This window comes from Bacillus rossius, chromosome 10, assembly GCF_032445375.1.
Source record: "Bacillus rossius redtenbacheri isolate Brsri chromosome 10, Brsri_v3, whole genome shotgun sequence".
Lineage (NCBI taxonomy): Eukaryota > Metazoa > Arthropoda > Insecta > Phasmatodea > Bacillidae > Bacillus > Bacillus rossius.
Window position 1 is genome coordinate 55,737,657 of NC_086337.1, and position 25,003 is coordinate 55,762,659.

General features: G+C 43.0%; 2 protein-coding genes across 2 annotated transcripts in view; both read right to left on the reverse strand.

Moving 5' to 3' along the window:
- Positions 1-11,155, reverse strand: part of LOC134536215 (tetraspanin-9) — a 42,976-nt gene extending 31,821 nt beyond the window's left edge. The window contains exon 1 of the mRNA XM_063375875.1: positions 10,838-11,155. The gene's annotated coding sequence lies outside the window, so the exon portion shown is untranslated. The remainder of the gene's footprint in view (positions 1-10,837) is intronic.
- Positions 11,156-12,571: 1,416 nt separating this feature from the next.
- Positions 12,572-24,501, reverse strand: LOC134536216 (protein THEM6). The gene is made up of 3 exons (XM_063375876.1): positions 24,118-24,501; positions 16,273-16,490; positions 12,572-15,545 (listed from the first exon to the last, which is right to left on the reverse strand). Exons 1-3 carry the CDS (start codon positions 24,266-24,268, stop codon positions 15,309-15,311), a joined length of 606 nt encoding a protein of 201 aa, XP_063231946.1. The 5' UTR covers positions 24,269-24,501; the 3' UTR covers positions 12,572-15,308.
- Between the last annotated feature and the right edge of the window lie 502 nt (positions 24,502-25,003).

Consider the following 25,003-nt stretch of genomic DNA (forward strand, 5'->3'; position numbering starts at 1 on the left):
CTTTCATATAACTTTAAACAATTGGGAGGTATACTGGGACAACACGAAACATAAACACCTACCCGGGCAAGCATCCGATCCCAGTACAACTGCGAACACTATTTTGTAGTGAATAAAATTGTATTTATGTAAATGCACAAAATTTATAATATCCGTCATTTGACACGAATACTTATGTTCCATTTACACTATATATACCTACATATATATACACACACACACACACACAGCCTAGTCGAGCTCCGCCCGGCAGCCTCGCTTCCAGGCCTGGAGCGCCTGGGGCTATCTTATCTGTGTTTGCTCGAGCTGTTGGCCAGGCGGGGAGAGGGGGACATTACCATGTCGTCGGCACGCGCAGAGCAAACAGTCCCTGCGTCCCTCGGGGGTCGCCCCGTCCCGTGTCCCAGGATCCCAGACCGGAGTCACTGCCGTCAGCTATCGCTAGGGACCGGAAAAATTAGTGGTTTCGATGACCTCTAGGCTAGACTCCACGATCTACTGTGCACGCGGCGGGAAAAATCACACCAGCTCATTGGCTACTGACTCGTGACACCTGCTAACTGGGATGCTTGTGATTCGGTACTTCTTACGTTGAGGTGTCGTTCATTGGCTCACAGTCCTTCAGGCAAACTGTGGTCCAATCACTGAAGCGGCAATAAGTTACAAGCTCTTGGATTCTAGCCTATCGCGAAATGAAACCGTGAATTTTTTCCAGTCCCTATAGCTATCGCTACAGAGACCCGGACATTTCGCGGGTTCGCCTGTCCCTCAGGGGTAGACGTGTGTGCCCAACACCACGTCTGCTTTCCCATTTGTTGTATTCTCAGCGAGAACATTTTTTTTTATCCTTGTTGATCGGCACTGCCTGATTCGCCGGCTGGGCATCGTTCACTCACGGTTAGGGCCACGCATATTTCGCAAAAAGATTCCGCGACTATAGCTGAAAGTTAAAACACTGTGGCATCGTCCGTGTTTCGTGGTTGGGTGAGTTTATTTCAGTTCCGCGTCAATTGTTACAACACCGATCACAGCAATTCGGTGCGAAAGCAAAACACGTCCTGAGTGGCCCGGTCAAACAATAAGGCAACGACTTATCTCGCAGACGGCTGCCAATCAAAAGGAAGAAACCGCTGGTGCGGATATACCTTGTTGCAGTCTAGTACGCGTTCAGATTTATGCCTAGGGACAGGAAAAATTCGTGGGTTCAATTACCTCTAGGATGAACTTTATAGTTCTACGTATACTCGGTCAAATGTCACCCTCTCATTGGCTGCTGTCTTGTGAAGGTGTCCCAACGTAGCGGCCTGTGATTCGATACAGCTTCAGTTGAGGTTTTCTCACTGGGTCAGAGTCGTCCAGGTGAGTTGTGAGCCAATAGCAGAGGTAGCACTGAGGTATGACTATTTGAATTTCAGGCTGCCGTGAAATGAATCCGCGAATTTTTCCTGTCTCTAAAAATGCCTGCCCCTACTCACGGTTGACTCACAATTTTCCCACGGGTCCACGCCCTGCCCCTGTGTGAACCCACGCAGTACGAGACGCGCAGGTCAGGAACACCGCGGCCTGTTCAGTCGCCAGAGAGGCTTCTGGGAGCCAGGGGGACTCCGGGGACGCAGTGTGGTGGGGGGCGGAGCGCCGGGGCGCATGATTGAAGCTATCCTGGTTCCCACGCGCGCGCTAAGCGAGCTCTTCCTGTGCGCCCCGGCATGCACCGCGCACTCGCGGCACTCCACGTCTCTGGGGCAGGGAGGCACTCGTAATAGCTAGGGACCGGAACAATTCGCGAGTTCAATGACCTCCAGGATATATATTCCACGATCCTCTGCCTACTTGGGCAAACGGCGCCCGTTCCATGGGTACTGAATTATGAGGCGTCTCAAGTGGGTAAATTGTGGTTGGATGCCTCTTTGATTGATTGTCTGTAATTGGCCAAGAGTCCTACACATTAACAGTGAACCAATAGCAGAAGCAGAACAACGGTATAATTATTTGAATTTTAGCATATCACGAAATGAACCCGCGAATTTTTCCTGTTTCTAGAAATAACCATGAAATTATTATATAACACGTGACTTTAAAATTGGGAAGCGGGGGAGTCCAGGGCCCGTGATGGAACGTGGGGGCACGGCCAGACGGCACGGCCTGACTGCTGCTACACACGACTGGTGTGGGCTCCGGGACAGGTAGTCGCCGTGGAGAAAGCTAACGGCACCGCCGCGATAGCAAACACCGGTCCTACTTACTCGTGCCGATAAGCAGGTGCGCGTGGCGTGTTGCTGAGCGAGTTCGTGCGCGGACTTGCAAGCAGAAGCGCGGACTACAGTCGGCAGTCGGCGCTATTCACGTCCTTTCAATCGCTCTTGGGTGGGAAGGTCGATCCCAGGTGTTATTTCGGACAAACACAATTGCTGGTTACATCGTATGTCATAAGTAGAAACACCCAATCTGCATTTTTAATGACCTCCAGGATAGACCACACAGTCCTCTACACTCTCGGGAAAACGTCATGGGTCGCTCATTTGAGAGATGTCATGAACAGGTTTCCCCGTGGTTCAATACTTCTTTCGTTGAAGGCTTTCCATTGGCTGTCAAGTCCTAACACATAACCTGCAGGCCAATGACAGAAGCTGGCTTGAGCCGAACTTGTTTGAATTCGAGGCAATTGCGAAACTAAACTAAGAGTTATTTTCCCGGTCTCTGTCGAATGCAAAATGTCAGTTTTTCCATGTCTCGTCCATTTATTAACCGTGAAATACTCTCCATTAATCATTATTAGAGACCCGAAAAATTCGGGGATTCAATGACCTCCAGGATAGACTCCAATATCCTCTACACACTCGGGCAAATGACAACTGTTCATTGGCTGCTGACTTGCGAGTCGTCTCGACTGGGTGGCCTGTGATTCGACACTTCTATGAGTGAGGGTCTCTAATTGTCCCCCAGTCCTCCAGATTAACAGTGAACCAATGACAGAAGCAGCACTAAGGTATAATTATTTGAATTTTAACATAACACGAAATGAACCCGCGAATTTTTCAGGTCTCTAATAATTATCTTAAACCATATGTCCAACTCTGCTCTGGGTTGAGATCGCATAACCACCCCTGAAGATGCCTGTTAACAAGTCAGGTAATCTGGTACATTATGTAATAGACACATTCTGTATTCACGCATATTCTGTAGTAAGATGCATTTTGTAGTTCGGGACATTATTATGTAGTTAGGCACATCGTGTAAGCCGACACTTTCTGCCGTCAGGCATATTCTGTAGTCAAGTCGCATGCCGTAATTCTGCAAACTGAGTAATTTATAGAGACCGGAAAAATTCGCGGTTTCATTTCGCGATAGGCTAGAACCCAAGTGCGTGTAACTTATCGCCGCTTCAGTGATTGGACCACAGTTTTGCCTGAAGGACTGTGAGCCAATGAACGACCCTCGACATAAGAAGTATCGAATCACAAGCATCCCAGTTTATCAGGTGTCACGAGTCAGTAGCCAATGAGCTGGTGTGATTTCCGCCGCGTACACAGTTGATCGTGGAGTCTATCCTAGAGGTCATCGAAACCGCGAATTTTTCCAGTCCCTAGTAATTTAGCACATTGTGTAATCTGACACAATCTGTAACTCAACACGTTCTGTAGTCAGGGCGGAGACGTCAGGCAATCCGCAGCCTCTCTGCGGAAGCCCATGGCTGTGTCCAGAAGTGTTGGCCGGACTGTACTCCGCCGGACGGAAGCACTCGGACCCGTGTTTGCTGCGACTCGAGAGGCGGGTCACGTGGTGTTTACAGCTAAGTGCGTGCTCGAGGGGCGAGGTTGCCGTCAGCGGCCGCCGCGCGCGCCACCGTCGCTCCACCGAGCAGTGCCGTGAAGGAGGGATCCAGCGCACAACCAGCACATCACTTTTCAACGAGTTAACTTTTATTTAAAAATGAATTTTAAAAGAAAACTGATCAGTAGAGACCTCGCGGATTCATTCGGTGATAGGCTAGAATTGAAACACATATACCTCTTAGATAATTTTTCTATTGGCTTACTGTTCATCTGGACGGATATCAACCAGTTATAAACCCTCAACCAAAAAAGGATCGAAGCACAGACAAACCAGCTGAGACGACTTACAAGTCGGCAGCCAATGAACTTGCGTTATTTTCCCGAGTGTACAGGGGCATGTGCAGTCTATCCTGAAGGCCATCGAAAACGCGAATTTTGCAGGTCTCTACTGATCAGCACTCTAAAATCTCGGCGAACAGTAGACGTTTAGAACTGCAACGTTCACACACAGAAATTTAAGTAACGATTTAGCTTGGGAAAATAAAATTGAACAATTTTTTTTTATTTCGTTTATATTTTGTTTTATGATTTCATTGAAAAGAGTCATGTATGTAAGATATAAAATTAAATAAATGAAAAAGTCAAAACAAGTTTTGGTGCAAAATAGGTTTAAATACAGACTACTTGAAAACAAAAAAAAAAAACTCCAGCCACTTCTGTGTATGAGGCGTGTTGGGTTACAATGGGGATGAAATTCATTATTGTAGCTTACTATAATTATTAAGATCATCCTTCCGGAATAATATTACTTGAACCTTATGTACTTAGCTAACTTGCAGTAATTTTCTTATTCTGCTTAGCTTTTTTTTTTATCCTGTAAGGGAGGGCCTTTACAACCCCCCCCCTCCCCCAGGGGTACCACCATGCTGAGAGTTACCCCGTGGTGCTGCTACCTGCTACCCTCGGCACGACACATATACACAATTATTCTTCTTTTTAAAAGTAAATGGACATTCTGACATAAAAAAAAACATAGAGAATGACGAATGAGAATTGTGTGGGTTCAATAACCTCTAGGATATACTGCACGACCGTCTGCATAACCCGGGCAGATACCGCCTGTTCATTGGCCGCTGACTTGTGAGATGCTTCAACTCGGTTGCCCGCGATCCGGTTCTTCTTTGGTGGAGGATTTCTCGTCGGTTCAAAGACTGCAGGTGAAATGTGGTCCAATCACAGAAGCAGCCTGTCGTGAAAACAATACGGAAATTGTTTCCTGTCCACGCACGCATCGTTCCGTATTTTGTAGTTCGACGTCGCTTGAATTTCCATCTTATTCCATACTTCATGAAGAGTTGTTAGCAACAATGACTCTTAAGAGTCTTGCAAACTGCCAATAACAATATGTATTTGAGCACGGATTGTTTCAATGATGTAAAAACTCCCACCCCCGAAATCCTAAAATTTCTGTGATTATCATCAACTCGTGGAAATAATTTGAAAGAAAACAGACCTTTAATTGGTTCTATCCTTTCCCCTTCCCGCGCTCCTGTTTGCATTGTGGCAACGTTGTAAATCACTGTATTTTACGGCGTGACTCTGCCTGACGACGGAGATTCTAACTCAAGCTTACCAGCCATCATCAGTAGAGACCAGAAAAATTCGCGGTTTCATTTCGCGATAGGCTAGAATCCAAGTGCGTGTAACTTATCGCCGCTTCAGTGATTGGAACACAGTTTACCTGGAGGAATGTGAGCCAATGAATGGCCCTCGACGTAAGAAGTATCGAATCACAAGCATCCCAGTTAGCAGGTGTCACGAGTCAGTAGCCAATGAGCTGGTGTGATTTCCCCCGCGTGCATAGAGGATCGTGGAGTCTAGCCTACAGGTCATCGAAACTGCGAATTTTTCCGGTCCCTAATCATAGTCGCGGAAGAGCAGCAGTGGTTTGCACTCGGCATCACGGAGACGGCGAGGTGAGGAAGCGACTCGAACTGCGTCCCAGCTAGCGAGGGGGGAAGAGGGAGGGAGGGAGGGAGGGAGGGCGACAAGTGAAGGTCGCGCGGCTCCGGAGGCCCGCGCCGGGAGGTCACGAGGTCACGCAGTCCACTTCCGGGTCGCGAGGCGCCCGGCTACCTGACAGCTGCCGCCCGCTGACGGTGAACCGTCGCTGGGGTCCGAGCCCCCAACCCCCCCGCATGGTAGACTCTTCCCTACTGCTCAGACTTGTTGCTGAATCAGTAGGGATAGGAAAAATTCGCGGGTTCAATGACCTGCAGGATGAACTCCATAGTTCTACGTACACTCGGTCAAATGCCACCCACCCATTGGCTGACGTCTTGTGAGACGTCCCAACGTAGCAGCCTGTGATTCGATAAAGCTTTGGTCGGGCGATTCTAATTGGCCCAGAGTCATCCAGGTGAATTGTGAGCCAATAGCAGAGGCAGCACTGAGGTGTAACTATTTGTATTTTAGCCTGTCGCGAATTGAACCCGCGAATTTTTCCTATCCCTATGAATCAGGCAACACCGCCGCAGGGTGAGCTGCAACTGTACTGTCATCACAGCCACTGCGGGTCTCAAGGTCCGAGTGCAAGATCCGGGCATCGAACCACAGACCCCCGGGTGGAGTCCCAGGCCGCGGATTGCCGCCCAACTACCTCTAGTTGTGAACATAGATATTAGGTTTCAATGGTTATTTCCTTCTCTGTCCAACTCTCCTTCTAGATCCATCCTTCTGATTTCCCGTAAGCATCCTGCTTGATATCAATGCATGAAACCTTTGCATCCCGCAGCATGTCAGAGCCCAGGGTTTTTTCCCTGTGTCCATGCAGATTTTTTACCTGGGCTCAACTTGTCTAGTTTTTTAGTCTAGTATAGTCAGTGAGGGGGAGTTAGTCATGGCGCCAATCGCTGCCGTGGCTGGCCAATCCCCCTCCTAGCACACTATGCATGCTTCCTCTCCCGCATGGCTTAAACCCTGCATGATTAAAGCGTATAGGCTTCGGCCTGAGACGCACTTAGTCTCCCTCCCTAACCCAGACCCCTCCCCAACACAATTGGTTGTCTGTAAAGTCGGTTTACGGACGATAGTTTAACGTGACGTCATAACAAAACATTGATGAAATGATTGTATATTTTTATGAATAAAATTGAATCATTTTTTTAATAATAAAAGAATAAATACTTGAAATTATACAAGTAATCAGATTTTTAAAATGCAAAAATAATTAACCTTTATTGCCTAAATTGTTGTAATAAGTAATGAAAACCACATTAACTATTCACTTCACTTTATAAACAGTCGACGAAACAGTTCACGTGTAGATGACTTGTAATTAATTTTAAAAACTGGCGTTTAGCTATAAAGTTTAATTATAATTATGAACAAGTTTTCATATAAATAAACTGTAATCAAATATCTATCATCAATCATATGAATCACCATAACTTTTTAGTCAATTGTAACATAACCTATTATTACTGCACTCGCCGACAGCGTAACGGAACACAGCGTAACGGAACAATGTGCGTAACCGGACACTTTTTCGTGCGTGCAGCCGGCGTTCATCGATTTATTAGACGTTGTCACGTCAAAAATCGCAGTCGCCGGGAGTTAGTTACTCCTGGCGGGCCGACAGCCACGCCACTCCTGCACGTCGACTCCAAGGAGGGGCCAGGGCTGGGCTCTGTGGCCTGTCCAGCTACAACACTCAGAATGAAACATTGAATATTCTTTAAAAATATTCAAGAAGGTGGATTGCCAACCCTCCCTTTCCTGCCACCCCCCCCCCCCCCCCCCCACCGTGTGATTTTTCTCTTCAGTGTGACGTAAACAAAACAAAAAAGTGAGCCAGTCTTTCAGTACACAACAGAGATGTGTAACATCTAACCTCGGTATCGAGCAAGCTCGTGTGGTCTCATGTTGCAAAAATAACATTTATAGTTAGAGACCGGAAAAATTCGCGGATTCATTTCGCGATAGGCCAGAATCAAAATACATTTGCCTTTTTACCGCATCAGTGATTGGGCCACAGTTTATTGAATGACACTCGGTCAATGATAAACTTTCAACAAAAGAAGTATCGAATCACTAGTGTCCCAATTAACAGGTGATACGAGTCAGTAGCCAATGAGCAGACGTAATTTTCCCGCGTGCATAGAGGATCATGGAGTATATCCTACAAGTCATTGAAATAGCTAATTTTTCGGGTCTCTACTTACAGTACGAAACTCGGACACGAAGTTTAACGTAGAATTCTTTATAAACAAAGCCGAACGTGACATATATGTGCGCAAATTATGTTTTCAACTACAATTATTCTTGACGCGAAGTCACACGTAATTTCCAAACCCTCCGCTAGAATGTGCTGCCGGAGCAGCTGAGTCGACTGTTGATCATTTGATTAGCAGACCGAAATTTAAAATATATAATGAAACGGCTCCGATAAAAACGAAACACACACACACACACACACATGAAAAGTACTAAACCCCGCCTTCGGGCCTGATTTTCGACAAATTTTTTTATTAAAATATTGCCCATATTATTAAAATTCTTTGGCTTTGTGAACTTTGGTTTACGGAATCCGCCACGGATGGCAGCACCAAGGTTAACACTTTTATTCCATGCGACTTCCGTTCCATTCTGGAAATACTCCCACCAAATGCCGTACGCCGAGAACTAAGATGTTACACATCAAAAATAAAGTCTTCGTCTGGAAAACTTTTTGCACGTTGGTACGCATGACATCCATCACTGTGGTCAGTTAACAGGAAACAGGTTACACGTGTCCGGAAAAAAAAAGGATAAAGAAAGAGGTCGGGGGTAACAAAAACGTTTTCTACTGCTTGCATTTTTAAGTTACAGGTTTGGTGACGTCTTGCGAAGTGCGTGTTTTATAAACGACTGCGATTTTGTTGCGTGTTCCGCTTGCGTTCCTTGCGTGCCTCTCACGAACCTTTTCTTTCCTCAGTAGCGTGGCTCGTGTGGGGGGGGGGGGGGGGGGGGTGACGACGACCTCACGAAGTAACAACATGGCCGCCTTATACCGCCATTGTAAGGTGGGTAAGCTTGGGCACTATGTGTGCTTGGCCCATCAATAAACCAACACGCCCCACAAGGTCGAGCCTGTTGTAGACGTACAGTGGGCCTAACCAGTTGCACACGACCAACTAGAGCACGGGAATGACTTCAGTAGGTAGGGTTGCCAACCGTCCCGTATTGTACGGGTTTTCCCGTGTTCTGTGAGCTGTGACTAAAAGAATTATCCCGTACGTAGGCAGGACGGGACGTGATATTTCCCGTATCTTGTTTAAAGTTCAATTCACACACCTGCATACAATTGAAAAAGTATTTTCCCGCCTGCGCCGCACCACCTGTTATATGTATTGCAACATTGCGAAGCTCCGTTTACTCCGCAGTTCACTGGCCACCAAATAGTTCATGTTGACGCCGACAGGTGGCATCACTCGTCCGCGCTTAGTCTGTTATGTTTATGTTGATATTGTGTTGAGTTGAAAACGGATAAAGTTATCTTTATTATTATCATATCTTTATGTATTAAATTCATCACTCAAAAAATTATCAGGCCAATACAAAAAAATTTTATATTTCAACCAGGTGCATAATTTATTTTTAGATACAAAAACTGCTAAAATAGCACCAATTTGCATCTAGAAATTCAAATTTTTTCCGGGGGAGGAACCCCGGACCCCCCGCTCTATTAGGTGGGGTTCAGTGTCCCTTATGGTCAGGGTGAAATAGTTGGTAACCCTATCAGCAGGGAAGGACAGCCGACCAGTTCCGAGTCAAACGCGCCGCCGGCGTCATGCAGACACGCCTATCAGGTGTCCCGAGCGGCGGCGAGCAAATATCCGCTCGCACGACCTGTTTTCGCTGCGCAGTTGTTCTCCCTTTTTTTTTTTTTGGTCTCCAGCCAATCAGCCAACGACCGTCAGTTGTTCTCCGACTGTCGATACCACGCAGCAATACCATAGAGTAAGTAAAGGAGCAATACCAGGAAACCAGTACGTGCAACAGGATAGTGACGAGAAAAAAAACTACTACCTGGCGCGTAACGTTGGTAGCAGTGTGTTAGAGAAAGTTCTAAACTCAAAGATACAAAATATTCACCATAATCATTTTGTACGGCATTTAGACGTTGTTTCACACACACACAATACTTCGACAAACCTAGAAAAGGAAGTGACTTGTCGCCTTGCTTAAGTAATTTATTCGCTCCCATGTAATTCATATTTGATCCAGAGCAGGGGCGCAACAACTAAATTTCCAAAGGAGGGGGGGCAATATACTTTTTTTTATAAAGAATCATCGATCCCCCCTATTGAAGCGGGGGGTCCGGGGGTCCTCCCCCGGAAAAATTTGTATTTCAAGGTGGAAAATGGTGCTATTTAAGCAGTTTTATTATCTAAAAATGGATTACACAGCACTTTCTTTGCCCCCGTTTGCCCCCACTTCAAGGTTTCAGAGGGGGGGGGGGGGGGGGGCAAAATACCTTTGCCTGCCCCCCCCCCCCCCCTTTGTTGTTGCGCCCCTGATCCAGATGGATCTAAAATGCAAACAAACCAAACTGCTGGTGTCAAGGAAGGGTTCACTCTGCAACTTTGTTTCTACAGCATTTTTTTTTGTATGCGTTGAGGGCTTGACGGGTTGATTGATATTTTCCTTTCCAAAAGGGCCAAAGTCAGTATTAGAAGTAAAATAATTTTCTAACCGGAACAAACATTAATTGTATGACAAAAGAGCTTTAGTCCTGATATATTTAAGTGTAAACAAAAGGCCTGAAAATTCCGTTCCTTTAAAAGACGAACTTTTATTTTTTTTCAACTTTCCTCATTTTATTTTGGCTATTAGGTATTTTGGAAAGGAGCGATTCTATTAGAATTGAAATTAAAATCTGGAGAACAAATTATTATGTGCATGTTTTCATGTTGCGTATTATATGTGAACTGTGCAATTTCAAAAAAATATGTACTAGCTTCACGTTAAACCAGACCAACTGGTGGGTGGAGTGCCTGTTGACGAGACGTCACTGTACTCACCTGTTTGTGGACACTCAACAAGACGCTCTCACGCTCTCCGGGCGACGATGGATCCCGCCGCGGTCCAGCACAGCATCACTCACACACGGACAGATGCCACGAGCCAACTCTACTACAACTCTCACAGCGGCCACGCGCGCTCGCCCACTGAATGACAATCGAAACAGCGCGGGTTCGTCCGCGCCTGCGCGCCAGCACGTCTACGCGTGTGGCTTGCAGAGGCATCTAGCAGCGGCGCTGGAACTACCTCCGGTGTCCACGCGGAGCTAGCGCTCTCACGCGGGTTCCACGCGCCTGCGCGCCAGCCCGTCTCCGAGTGACCCTTGCAGAGGCATCTAGCGGCGGCGCTGGAACTACCTCCGGTGTCATCGCGGTGTCCGGTGTCTCGCTGCCTCGCTCGCGCAATCATCACGAAGGGCGAGGCTTTATTTTTTTCCTAACCTAACTAAAAACTAAGTGTATTTAGGAGAGGGCCGAAAAGTCTCGTCTCAGGCCTATATGCTGTACTCATGCTGGGTTTAAGGGGGTGCCTCCAATTTCAGATGAAGATTTTATATTTACAGTAATTACAGATATAGGTACGTTTAAACTTTTTAATTGTTTAACTTTCACGAAATGAAAAATATATACAGTGCATACTTTTCGCATAATTTGCTGCCAAAGTTACATTTTTAACGATTTTGGGTTGTACAAATAAGGAGAATTTAATTTATTGAAGAACTGAAACTTTTTAGGTTTAACTGCAATGCCACTGGCTAATTCAAGAAATGGTTTAAATTTCTTTCAGAAAATATTAATTAATTTTACCTGGCATTTAAAATTCTCAAATTTGTTATGATTTTACTATTACCTCCATGGGTATTCCAAAGTAGTAAGAGCAATGTTACTCAATGGGCGATTTTTTTTGACCCTCCAAACACACCAACATAGGTACAGTAACAGAAATTCTCCCAAATAATAAATATTACTGTTGGCAACACTGTCGCAAGCGATAGTGCTGCTCCAGGTGGCGTTTAGAGTTACTACAGCTACATGAATGGTGGGATATTCAAATTAAACTTTTAATATTTCAAAATGACAAAAATGCAAATAAAGTTATGAAATTAGTATAAACAAAAATTAATTATTTAATTAGTTTTTGTAGTAAGTTCATTAAATTATTTTATTTTATGATTTTTACTCTGGGTTTAAATATTAGCAGAAATTGGAAATAGTGGTGCAGATATTTTAATTTATGTTCAGTACTAGGGGTTCCTATTCTTTTATCCATATAAGCTCTTTAATACAACCAGGCCAATTTTTTAAATTTTTTTAAATTTATGTGAGGCGAACCAATTTTTGATGAACTATGGGTGGTGGCATCAGAAGTTAAGGTACTGTGCAAAAAATTTAAATGATTTTTATTCTTCTGTGTATGGTGGTCAGGTTTTTAAATTTTTTAAAGACATAAAACTGTACATATGAAATTCTTGTGATTACAAACACTACCATATTAATATTAGTATAATTTCAATAAAAATTGCAATTTAAAAGGAAAATGTAAGAAAACTAAATGAAAAACCTCCACAATGCAAGTTACGTAGTACATGAAACAGTGCAGGATTAACTTAATAGCTTCTTATCAGACCCTTTAACATAAGAATTCTTGAAACGTACATCTAAAACAAAAAAATATATTTTTTAAACTCTAATAATAATATTGCTTGAAAATCTACGGTGACATAACATATTATATATGGTAATTTGATACAAGAGGAACTGAGACAAAAACAAACTTCAGAAAAATAATGTTTTAAAGTAATATACATCTTAAGTGTTCAAACAAAGTATTTTAAATATCATATTATTTTATTTGTGGTAAAGCCACATTCATGGTATTTTTCACGTACTTAACCTAACCACACATCCACACTATTATAAAGCATTCTTCAAGTAGTTAACATAAATGACATGTTAAACCTAGCTGTTTACAGAATTACTCGAATATCACTAAAAAAATGGTAATACTGTTAGCACTTGCACAATCGTCGTAGACGGAACTTACTTAATAATTAATTTAGTACACTCAAAGTTCAGTTTTGCTAGTAATAATATTGTACACAAGCGTTTGTAAAAACAAGAATTTTACTCACCAACGTATGTCTATTAGATATTTAGAAACGTGAGGACCAACTTCCACAGCAGAACAAAATTCATTGCAATTTTTAGCACAGCTTTTTAACCTCCTGATGCCACCCATAGTTAATAAAAAAAATTTTCACACATACATAAATTCAAAAAAATTTGTCTGGTTGTATTAACAAAAATATTATAACTGCTATTTCGTCAAGTGCTGAACAAATTTCCAACGCCATTAAATTCATCAGGACTAATACTAAACATAAAATGAAAACACGTCAAAGACAAAAATGTATTAAAAACATTTCAGGTAAAACTCAAATGGTAAAATATTTTCTTATAAAATTAATTATAATACAATAATAATCTTGATGGAATTCAAAAAAGGTAAGTCATTTAAACTGTTTTTACAATGCAAACACTACACTTCAGCCAATGTTTGGGGCATCTGACCAATATGGTGAAAAATTAACTGAAGAAAATAACTGCTTCACACACTTACCATGTAATCATGCAGATGTGGCCACCAGGGGCACAACAACTAAATCTCCAAAGGGGGGGCAATATACCTTTTTATAAAGAATCATCGATCCCTCCTATTGAAGTGGGAGGTCCGGGGGTCCTCCCCCGGGAAAATTTGCATTTCAAGGTTGAAAATGGTGCTATTTAAGCAGTTTTATTATCTAAAAATTGATTACACAGCACTTTCTTTGCCCCCCTTTGCCCCAACTTCAAGGTTTCAGAGGGGAGGGGGGCAAAATACCCTCTCCCTCCCCTGTTGTTGCGCCCCTGGTGGCCACCCCTATATATTGTAATGTTAAATGTTACTACTCTTAAATTTGATTTTTTGACATGTAAGACTGTTACTCCATAAATTTTGATGAAATAATCATCTCAGATCATAAGATATATTCTTTTATTTTGAAAAGATAGCTTCCAGTACATAAAACAGGTACATGTTAAAGGTGTATAAGCAAATAATAATTTTTAGGATTTTTCTTATTTCTTTACAGCGTTGACTAAGATTTGAATGTAGACTATATTGATAATGCAATGGATGTAAACGTTATCAGTCTTATCTAATTTAATCACATTGTTCAAAATGCAACACAATACATAAAGGGCGGTGGTCCATGACTTTCAAGTAAGGTAGCGAATAAGCACTAGGTACCTTGTTGGGATACAACCGTAACCTAACTCACAAACCGTATTCCAGAACGTGTACAAACACAATCCCTGTTAGGTAACGAAAAAACAACCATTTTAATAAAGTGTGCCTTGCATGAGGCTACAAACTGATTTCAATGGATTCTAGAGGACGTTCGACAACCATCGATACATCTGCTTTGAAAAAAATCCTACAAATAGCAGCACTATCCTGCAAATTAAATTGTGTATTTTTAATTTTCTCAAGTACACGCATACTTTAAATGTTCCGCTTGTTTGTTTTCATGACCACGCCGCTGGAACAACGCACGTCTGGTATGGCAAACGAAATGCTGGTGATTGAATAATTTCAGAACTTGAGGTGACAGAATATTTCAGAGGTGGATCTTTGCAAGAATTGGTTAAAAACATTATAAGTCTAGTTTGGTCTTTGCCATTTTCTGGGGACGTTGCGTGTCGTCGCCGTGTTTACGTTTTCCACTGAAGATTGAAGTATATTTGTTCAATGTCACTCACTAGTATTGTTAATTGCTTGATAATGAATAAATTTGTTACTAGTTAATGCAACCCTCTCTACGTTATTTACGTTATCAGTGATAACACAATGAAACTAAATGATAAATTTTCATTATTAGCTTACACACCTACTGAATTCCTGTTGTGTCATTAGATAAGGAGACACGACAGTAAAATGGGCCATGTTCGCTCGTTGCAGACGGCCAGCCGCAGGTCCTCTGGAGGGTCGGGCTCCAGCAGTCCAGGAGGACAAGGAGGAAGAGGAGGAAGAGGAGGAAGAGGAGGAAGAGGAGGAAGAGGAGGAAGAGGAGGAAGAGGAGGAAGAGGAGGAAGAGGAGGAAGAGGAGGAAGAGGAGGAGGAATCAGTCGCTCTTGGGCCGCAGCTTGGCGCTGGACGCCTGGAGACTGTCCAGCCACAGCCGCAGGTTCTCTGGAAGGTCGGGCTTGCAGCAGTCCAGGAGGACAAAGAGAAAGAGGAGGAGGAAGGAGGAGGAGGAGGAGATAGAGGAGGAGGAATCAGTCGCTCTTGGGCCGCAGCTTGGCGCTGGACGCCTGGAGACTGTCCAGCCACAGCCGCAGGTTCTCTGGAAGGTCGGGCTTGCAGCAGTCCAGGAGGACAAAGAGAAAGAGGAGGAGGAAGGAGGAGGAGGAGGAGATAGAGGAGGAGGAATCAGTTGCTCTTGGGCCGCAGCTTGGCGCTGGACGCCTGGAGACTGTCCAGCCACAGCCGCAGGTCCTCCGGGAGGTCGGGCTTGGAGACGTCGGCGCCGGCCAGCGCGCGCACCGCCTCGTCGGCGCTCACGCCGATGACGCTCTGCTTGCTGAGGCTCACGGCTCGCACGAAGCCGTCCCTCAGCGTGACGAAGCGCTGCTCCAGGTAGATGGCCTTGTCATCCCACCACACCATCTGCAACACGGCCGCTCTCGTCGCTCACTGCCGACACCGGCCCATCAGCAACAATCCAGGACACGTGAGTTGATCACAAATGTCACTCACTCCTACCGGCAAGGGCTTTATTAACATTATCCAATAGAAAGTTTACTGGCTTGTGGGTTTAGCGCGTCAAATGTGAAGAGTTCACAAACGTTTCGGTCGACATTGTAATTGCTACCGTCTCCTACTGAAAGTACTGAGAGCCTTAGCAGTCCTCTTTCCTTTACGCGGTTTCGCCTGAGAGGTGAGTGGAGAACAGCCATAGCAAAACATTTCATGAAAACCAACCACATCATTGCATTTACCAGTCAACATTCCCGAGTAGAGGAAACGATACAATCGAGAAGCAACTAAAATATTAAAACAACCATCGAATAGCGAGAGGAAGGTTGGAAACTGACAAGGGCAGTGAGATAAACTAAGTGGAGACGCATTAGGCGCTGCATACCGCATACCTGGGTGTCGACGCGGTAGGCGCCGCAGACCACATACCTGGGTGTCGACGCGGTAGGCGCTGAAGACCGCAGTGCTGAAGACCACATACCTGGGTGTCGACGCGGTAGGCGCTGAAGACCGCAGTGCTGAAGACCACATACCTGGATGTCGACGCGGTAGGCGCTGAAGACCGCAGTGCTGAAGACCACATACCTGGGTGTCGACGCGGTAGGCGCTGAAGACCGCAGTGCTGAAGACCACATACCTGGGTGTCGACGCGGTAGGCGCTGAAGACGGCCAGCGGGCGGCGGTAGCGGATGGCCGAGGCGCCCTGCACTGCGTTGCCGCCGCGCCGCACCATCAGCTCGCCGAACAGGCCGCACCGGAAGTAGAAGTCGAAGCGGGCGAAGTCCAGCTCGCGCACGAAGCGCGCGTTGTTCATGTGCTTGAGGCAGGCGTCCACGTCGCTGGGCAGACACACGCCTGCGACACGAGCACAGGCAAGTGACTATACCTCTGGAGACCAGTTTACAACACTACAAGGAAGATATCGTAACTTTGCATACCTGACACTTGGTCATGGTCATCTTTAAATATACGAAGTAGGTTTTTTTAAAATAAAACTAAGTATTTATTATGAAAATCTGTGAATAATTTTATATTTTAATTGATGTTTCATAAATTTTTTTTTGATAATGGTTATGATAATTGTATACTCTATAATTTGACTTTATATTTTATTATGTCCCTCTTCCCGAATGATGTGAGGATTTGTTAAAAATTTACTAACGAAAATATCACAACTTGTTTAAAAATAAAAATATTTTTCTATGCGAATGAAAGTGAGGGACATTACATAACGTTAGATATGCCTAATGTAGTAAGTATCGATTAGCAGGGGCGGATACAAGAATTTTTCTAGGGGTGGGGAGAGGATGATTTTTAAATAATGTATTTATAAAATTTAAAATTCGAACACGTGTATCAAGATTGAGACGCTGGCAGTGTCCGCAGGCGACACGGCAACACGGCGACACGCCGGGCACAGGCTCGGGGCTCGCACGGGTGACATCGGGGCGGTGTCCCTGACCCGAGCAGCCGCGCCGACCCCGTGGGACCCGGCCCTTGTTCTTGTTCTTGTTCGCCGCGGGTGTGGTCCGCCTCCACGCAAGGGCGCCCATATGATAATTTGTAGGGGGGGGCCAGACTTAGGGGTATGAAGTATTTTTAATCTTTTGGAAGACTTAACTGCGGCTTGTTACTAGCCATAAAATAGTTCCAGTTCTGACCCTGTTAAAATTTTTTGTCCTGTTACTAAAATACTAGACCACAGTACTCATTCGCCATAAAAAAAAATCTTTATTGGCTACTTTATTAATTAAATATTAACTATTTTATTGAAACAAATGAATTTTTAGCATTAAAAATGCAGGAATACAGTCCTTAAACTTTTACAGCGTCTCGGGTACACGGATATCAAGAATACAGTCCTTCAACTAATTGCTCTCTTTACCCCTAAATAAATGTCGCGTACAAATTAAATTAAAATAATTATAAAGTTGAAAACGTGTTGGTCAAAAGATTCAACTTTGGGAGAGAAACGATTTAAATATGTTATCACAGTCAGAAAACAGTTGTTTTTAAATGTAACACCTGAAATACGCTTATAATTATAGTCAAAAATTGTTTCACAATTAAATGAATATTACTATGTTTCGATATGAATCATAATTGCTTATCATTTAGAATTAGCACAGATGGATTCAGTAGTCGAGGACTATAAGTTTATTAAGTGATAGTAAAGCGCAGAAAAAATTAGTTTATTATTAAACTAGACAATTTAACCAAACAGTATTTATTTAGAGGTTAAGGAATTAAGTGACACCAAAACCAATGAAAATAATCGAAAATTTCTAAATGCTGACATAACTCATAATCAGCTTTACACAGAAGAGTTTAGTTCAGCGCAATTAATCCACACAAAACAACTGGACAATATGTCGACGCGTATTTTAAGAATATAAGAAGATCCACATCGCAGTATAATTTTTTTTCGTGTCGTGTGGTGCGGGCCCATAGGCTACAGCCTAGATAGCCTGCGCGTAAATACGGCCCTGATAAACCCTTAAATAACATGTTCAGTACTTAACTTCAGAATTAAGAGTACATTAGAACCTCGATTTTACGGAGCCCGGACTCAACGAAGCCGGGTTTTTACGAATACATTTTTCAGGAACCAACTAAAATTCGGAAATTTTGACACCAAAATATATTTAATAAAAATTAAAAAAACACTATGAAAACATATAAAAATATTAATTTTTTATGCACAGCGTATTCATATTTTAAAGCTAATACAACAGCCATTTACCGTTAGTGAATATTGTATAAGTTATTGCGGCATCAAACTCAAAATCGAAAAGAAAAAATGGACTAGTTACACTTTATTTGTCGCAAAGTTTGAAATTTCTTCGATTGAAAAATTATGTCAAGGCCGTAAAAATATATATTTTACCGCAAATGAACTATACTCAACATTACTTACTCATTCCAACATTTCCAGCTCGTGAGCATAGCAACTGAGCTTGAAACCTTGTGAAGCGTGAGAGAAAGAAACGATATTGAGTAGCTACTTCCTCTCCTTTCCGCTAATATCCAACAACCCATGCCATTAGGCATTATCTTGACATGTGTCGCATTCATTACCTTCGCTGCATCGGTTTCCCAGTAAAAAACGCTCAAAAATGGTATAACTGACAGCAAGTAGACGTGACGAGCGAATTTTCAACTAAGTTTTTTTTAACTTACTATACAAACAAATAATTCCCTGTGGCTATCACAAATTCAAGGGCTTCTCGCACTAAAATGTACTGTGTTTTTAATGAATGTCTGTCGTTACAGAGCAGCGTTTTTCTTCACCAAATAAGCCTATGATTAGAGACAGTAAAAATTCGCGGATTCCTTTCAAGACAGGCTGGAATCCAAACTCATTTAGCTTAATGCTGCGTCAGTGATTGGACCGCAATTTACCTGAAGGACTCTAGGCCAATGGCAAAGACTCAACTAAAGAAGTATCGAATCATAAGAATCGCAATAAACAGGTGTCCCGAGTCGGTAGCCAATGACCAGGTGATAGTTGCCCGAGTACATAGAGAATCGTGGAGTCTATCCGAGTGGTCATTGAAACCGCGAATTTTTTCAGTCCCTACCTATGATCACTTTTATGAAACAGTACAGGTGTACACTGAACTGTGTGCTTGATCTCCTCGATTATGTTACTAAAAGTGCGTTCATTCATATTCTTCAAGCCTATCTGTTAAAGATTAACTGATAAATATGATAAGGTGAAGTCCATAAAAATGCAAGGCAGGGAATTCTTCCAGCTCATCAACCTAACCCTGGAAAGTCTCGTCTGTTTTCAGTTGTCTCTGGCAAGGAGTGAACAAGTTTGCAAACTCAAATATAAATTTATTTTAGTAGCACGCGTCTTACGAAAAGGAAAGATATCCAAGAAAGGCATGTCGGACAACCTACTGTCACCACACAAAAGTTAACATGATGCAATGCGTGGTGCAACTGTGTTTAGTCGCTGTGATGTCACTATGCAATGAGGCAAGTTGTGGAATGTTAAAAAAAAATAAGGGGAACGCAAGGGAGGGCAGAGGGCAGATGGCAGTCTTGTTTTTACTATTTAATATTATATATATTCCGTTCAATAAATTATAACATGTATCTTCACGGGGTGGGGTGTTTAAAATTTTATGAAGATAACGATTTTACGAATGCAATCCAAGCGACCGTGAGCGTACGTAAAATCGAGATTCTAGTGTAAATTGCTTACGAGTCTACTGAAGGTAGCGGAATCCTTATCCCTTTAAACACTTTTGAAGGGAAAAAGTGGTTTTCCTCAAATTCAAAATTCCAACATAAATTTTACGTTGTAGACTTTTCTGGACAATAATTCTTATTTGAGTAACTTTAAAGGTGTTAGCTTACCTTAAAAATTGTGAATAATCTGAACGGATGTGACGAATGAGGAAATCTAAGAAACACTACATAATAACACTTTCACTGATTTATTTACACTTAAGTTATTTATACTGACTGAATACACTAAACTAAATCTAGACCAGATGCATAAAACTGTAGACCTAAAGACTATTGAAAAATCTCTGTTTTGAGATGTTATTTGTGAACATACACATTATGACGAAAAAGTAGCAAAACATTTCGCCGTCTACAAGCACGTGTCAACTGTCGCGTCGTCTAAACTCTGACTGTTCTAAATCTGTTGTGTTGTGTTATCGCGTGAGCTTGGGTAGCATTACGAAGGGGAATGACTCGCCACGGGCGTTGCGCTTGAACAGCGTTTTCTCCCTGTACACAACACCTTATATCGCAGCGGCAGAAACTAATGCTTGAACTAACATAAAAAATGAAGCAGACATGTAAAAAACGATATACAATAATATCTTCGTGTTGAACCACTTCTACATAATACCGAATTTAAATAATTTTCTTTAAAGTAAAGCACCTGACTACACTATTTTTTTTCCTTCCCTGAAAGCTAGGGGGGGGCCACGGCCCCCCCCTGCCCCCGGGTATGGGCGCCCTTGCCTCCACGCGCTCAGCGGAGACACGATGTTTGGTGAAGCCTCCCTGAGCGCGTACCGCACTTTCCGCACCCGAGAACACCCGCTCCAGACAGTGTTGCCAGGGGCGTAGCCAGGGGGAGGTTTTAGGGGTTCAACCCCCCCCCCCCCCTTAGCATCAAATCTTTAATTAATTTCTTATTCATCACTCAAACAAATTTCATATTAAAACTAATAAAATTTTTACCATTACAATATTTAAATTTAAGTACCGAAAACTGCTAAAATAGCACTATTTTACACCTTAAAATCCAAATTTTCCCGGGGGAGGACTCCCGGACCCCCCGCTTTAATACGGGGGGGGGGGGGGGGGAGGGCATGCTTCTTAACACCCCCCATACACAAATCCTGGCTACGCCACTGAGTGTTGCTACCCTGAAGTTACAGGAGGAGTGGGGGAACTAGATTAAAACAAAAATTGGTTGTCTGTAAAGTCGGTTTACGGACGATAGTTTAACGTGACAACGTCATAACAAAAAAAATTGATGAAATGATTGCATATGCCTACTTTTATGAATAAAATTTAATCATTTTTATTGAATTATCACTATTTTTTTGTATGGATACAATGAAGGAGTGAAATGAAATCTACAATTTAATTGATAAATTTACTTTTATTTGCACTCATTAATTCAAATATGTTTATTAATTTAACGAACGGATTATTTTAACTAGGTATAACTTTTTGAATGAAAGTAATTGTTTAGTTGGAATGTTCAATTGGCTCCATAAAATAGTATATTCCCTTGCACGTCGGTTAGGCGGTTCAACTTGATATTAAAATTTCTAAATATTATTTAAATTATCTTTTGTTTCTTTTTGTTTATTGCTCTTTATTTTGGAAAAATGGAAAAAAGAAAAATAACCAAAAAAATTAATTAATAAAAAAATAGTTTAGTTAAAGTACTAAATTTAAAAGCTACTTTTGAAAAGCCCGCCAAAACCTATTTAATATATTAGTAGATTCATAGGCCAATCGAGTGGAAGAGAGACAGATGCGGCGCAAGCGTGCTATGTGCGTAACGGGACACCCTGTAACGGTACACAGCGTATAACGGGTCGATGTGCGTAACGGGACACTTTTTCGTGCGTGCAGCCGGCGTTCATCGATTTATTAGACGTTGTCACGTCAAAAAACTTTACGAAACCAAACACGATTCAGAAAGTCCAGAAGTCGGTCCCAGAAAAAAAACCTCGGCTGACCAGTCGCTAGTGAGCTATCTGATTCATCAGAGCTGGCGACAATCACGCAAACCATTGTTAGATCACGTAGTTGCACGCGCGCGTGTTTAAAATCGTGCCTCATTGTCGCGGAAGAACAACCGCGAGATTGCAAGCCGCAGCGCAGGGTCGACCTCAGCCTCGGAGTACGTCAGCACAGCCGCGAGCAGGCCAGGACTTCGTATCACTGAGGGAGGAGGGTGTTTCTGGGAATTGCCACCGCATTCATCATATCTCTAATAACAATGACTTGTGTAGAACGATTGTTCTTAATTTAACATTTAAAAAAAAAAAAAATGTCTGTAAAGTCGGTTTACGGACCATAGTTTAACGTGACAACATCATAACAAACCATTGATGAAATGATTGCATACTTTATGAATAAAATTAAATCATTTTTATTTTAATAATAAAAGAATAAATACTTGAAATTATAATAGTAATCATATTTTTAAAATGCAAGAATAATTAACCTTTATTGCCGAAATTGTTGTTGTAATAAGCAATGAAAACCACATTAACTTTTCACTTCACTTTATAAACAGTCGAGTGGAAGAGAGATAGATGCGGCGCAAGCGTACAATGAGCGTAACGGGACACAGCGTAACGGAACAATGTGCGTAACGGGACACTTTTTCGTGCGTGCAGCCGGCGTTCATCGATTTATTAGACGTTGTCACGTCAAAAAATGTTTCTTAATGGATGATTGATAAAGATTAACAACCAACAAGAATTACTGAAGTTAAATATTTTACGTGGGACTTACAAAAAAAAAGGTACCGCTGCCTTGAAATTAGGAGGAAGAGGGATATATCCAAGTATCGCACCTTCCCCCTGGCTTCAGTGATTTGAGTAATATTTTGACACTGAACGGTTTAGAGAAATATATGAGTACAGAGCCATAGAGATTCAAAAAATGTAGCCAAATGCAAAAAAAATACATACTTTTCCCACAACTTGCTTCCCCCCCCCCCCCCTTCCCAATAGGTCTTCGGCTGGCGACGCCCTTGGCCTAAGGAATGGAAATATTTGCGTGCTCAGTGACCTTTATGATTCCTTGCACAATCCTCTACGTACGTTCTCGGGCGTCATTGGGTAATGACTTGCGAGACCTGTTCACTGGGATGCCTTCTATTCAATTCTTCATCCATTGTTTGGACTGTCATTGGTTCAGGGTCACTTGTGGCCTAATCACAGAAGCAGTATAATATTAAATAAATTTGAATCCTAGCGTAGTGCGAAATGAGTAGGCATATTTTTTTTTTCCCTTGTCTCTACCAAGTGCGTACACAGAATTACATTTCGGGTGGTGGGGAGAAAACGAAAAGAAAAAGAGAGAAAGAGAGCTGTTCGCTTTAAAATTCTTTACTTTAGCTGAGGGAAATGTTAGATTTTCTTTAGGAATTCTGGGGGGAGGAGGAGGTTTATAACCCCAACACCCTGGTCCCTACTAATAAATTAATTAGACACGCAATCATTTCGTGGTGTAATTCACCACCAGTCTTTCTTTTTTCTTTGTACATGATTGGACAGTCATTAAATTGACACGATGTGTACGAGTGTTGATTGGCTGCCAGTTGTGTTAGACGCCATATACCTCTGACTAGATCCTAACGGGATCCATGTTTCCAAGAGCTAATGTTTACCAAATGGCTAGAGGTCTTGCATAGCGGGTCACTACCGACTCACGTAAGGAAAAATAAGCAGTTCGAGTAAGGAATTTGAAAGGCGGCGCTAATATAGCAACTCTACTAAGGAGCAGCCATCGAAGAAAAGCAGGAAAAACCTGTTAAAATCGAAAATCTAAGTTTACCGGCGTGAAGGCATTGATAGCCGAACGTGCCATTCGTACGATTAAGAATAAATTGCATAGACATTTTAAAACGAACGGAAATTACAAGTGGTTGGATATCTTGTCTCCCTCATGCAGGGGCATAGCCGGGGGGGGGGGGGGAGACCGGGGTTCAAACCCACCCCCCACTTAGCACCAAATCTTTAATTAATTTCTTATTCATCACTCAAACAAATTTCATATTAAAATTAATAAAAATTTTACCATTACAATATTTAAATTTAAGTACCGAAAACGGCTAAAATAGCACTATTTTACACCTAAATATACAAATTTTCCCGGGGGAGGACCCCCGGGCCCCCCCCCCCCTTTAATACGGGTGGGCCATGCTTCTTAGCACCCCCCATGCACAAATCCTGGCTACGCCACTGCCTCATGTACGTACTGTAGACGGAGGTGGGCTGCAGGACACTGGTCCTCCTCTGCAGCAGCTTGGCGACGCCGATGGTGAGGGCCAGTCGCAGGAAGTAGTTGACGTCGACCAGGGCGTACAGCAGCGCCACCGCCGCACACGCCACGCACCACCACGCCGCCATTGTCGCCGTCCGCCGGGCAAGTCACTGTCCCGGTGCCGGCGTCGCGTTTAATAACAGTTGCCCGCGGCGCGATTCACTGAACCCCCGTCAGTCACGAACATGTTCGGGTTCACCGCTTGTTCGAGCATCTTGGCGTTTGCAACTTTGCGAGACTTCATACTTCATCATAAATTTTGAGTACCTATTTTAACTATCGCTGACATAACATAACCAACCTTTCATCTTTAGTTACAATCACCTAAACTTACTAAAACTTACAAACTCCCGTAAAAAAAATACTTGCAAGAATTTTGTTTTTATATTTATGCTAGAAGTTTGTAACACGTTTAACATAACCTTTGGATTTACAATAGCACAAAAAAAAAGTAATAGAAATTGACGATACACGAACGTTTTTACTCGGATGTCTGACTCGTGGATTGTGAATAGTAAGTTTACCTTGCAGCGACATTACCCATGCTCGGGAGTGTTCGTGCACTCTCGGCAATCCTCGTGTCCAGCGCATGCGCCGTCGCGGTGCGCACATCCTCTTGTCTCCTGTAAATTCCTACACATAATGCATGCCAATTTGCATCCCGCATGAATGCGCCCAGTTTTTTCCCTGTGTCTATGCAGGTTTTACCCGGGCCCAACCTATCTCTAGTTATAGTCTAGATTTAAAAGTGAGGGTAGTAAGTCATGGCGCCAATCGTTGCCATGGCTGGCCAATCCCCCTCCTAGCACATGACTAATCCC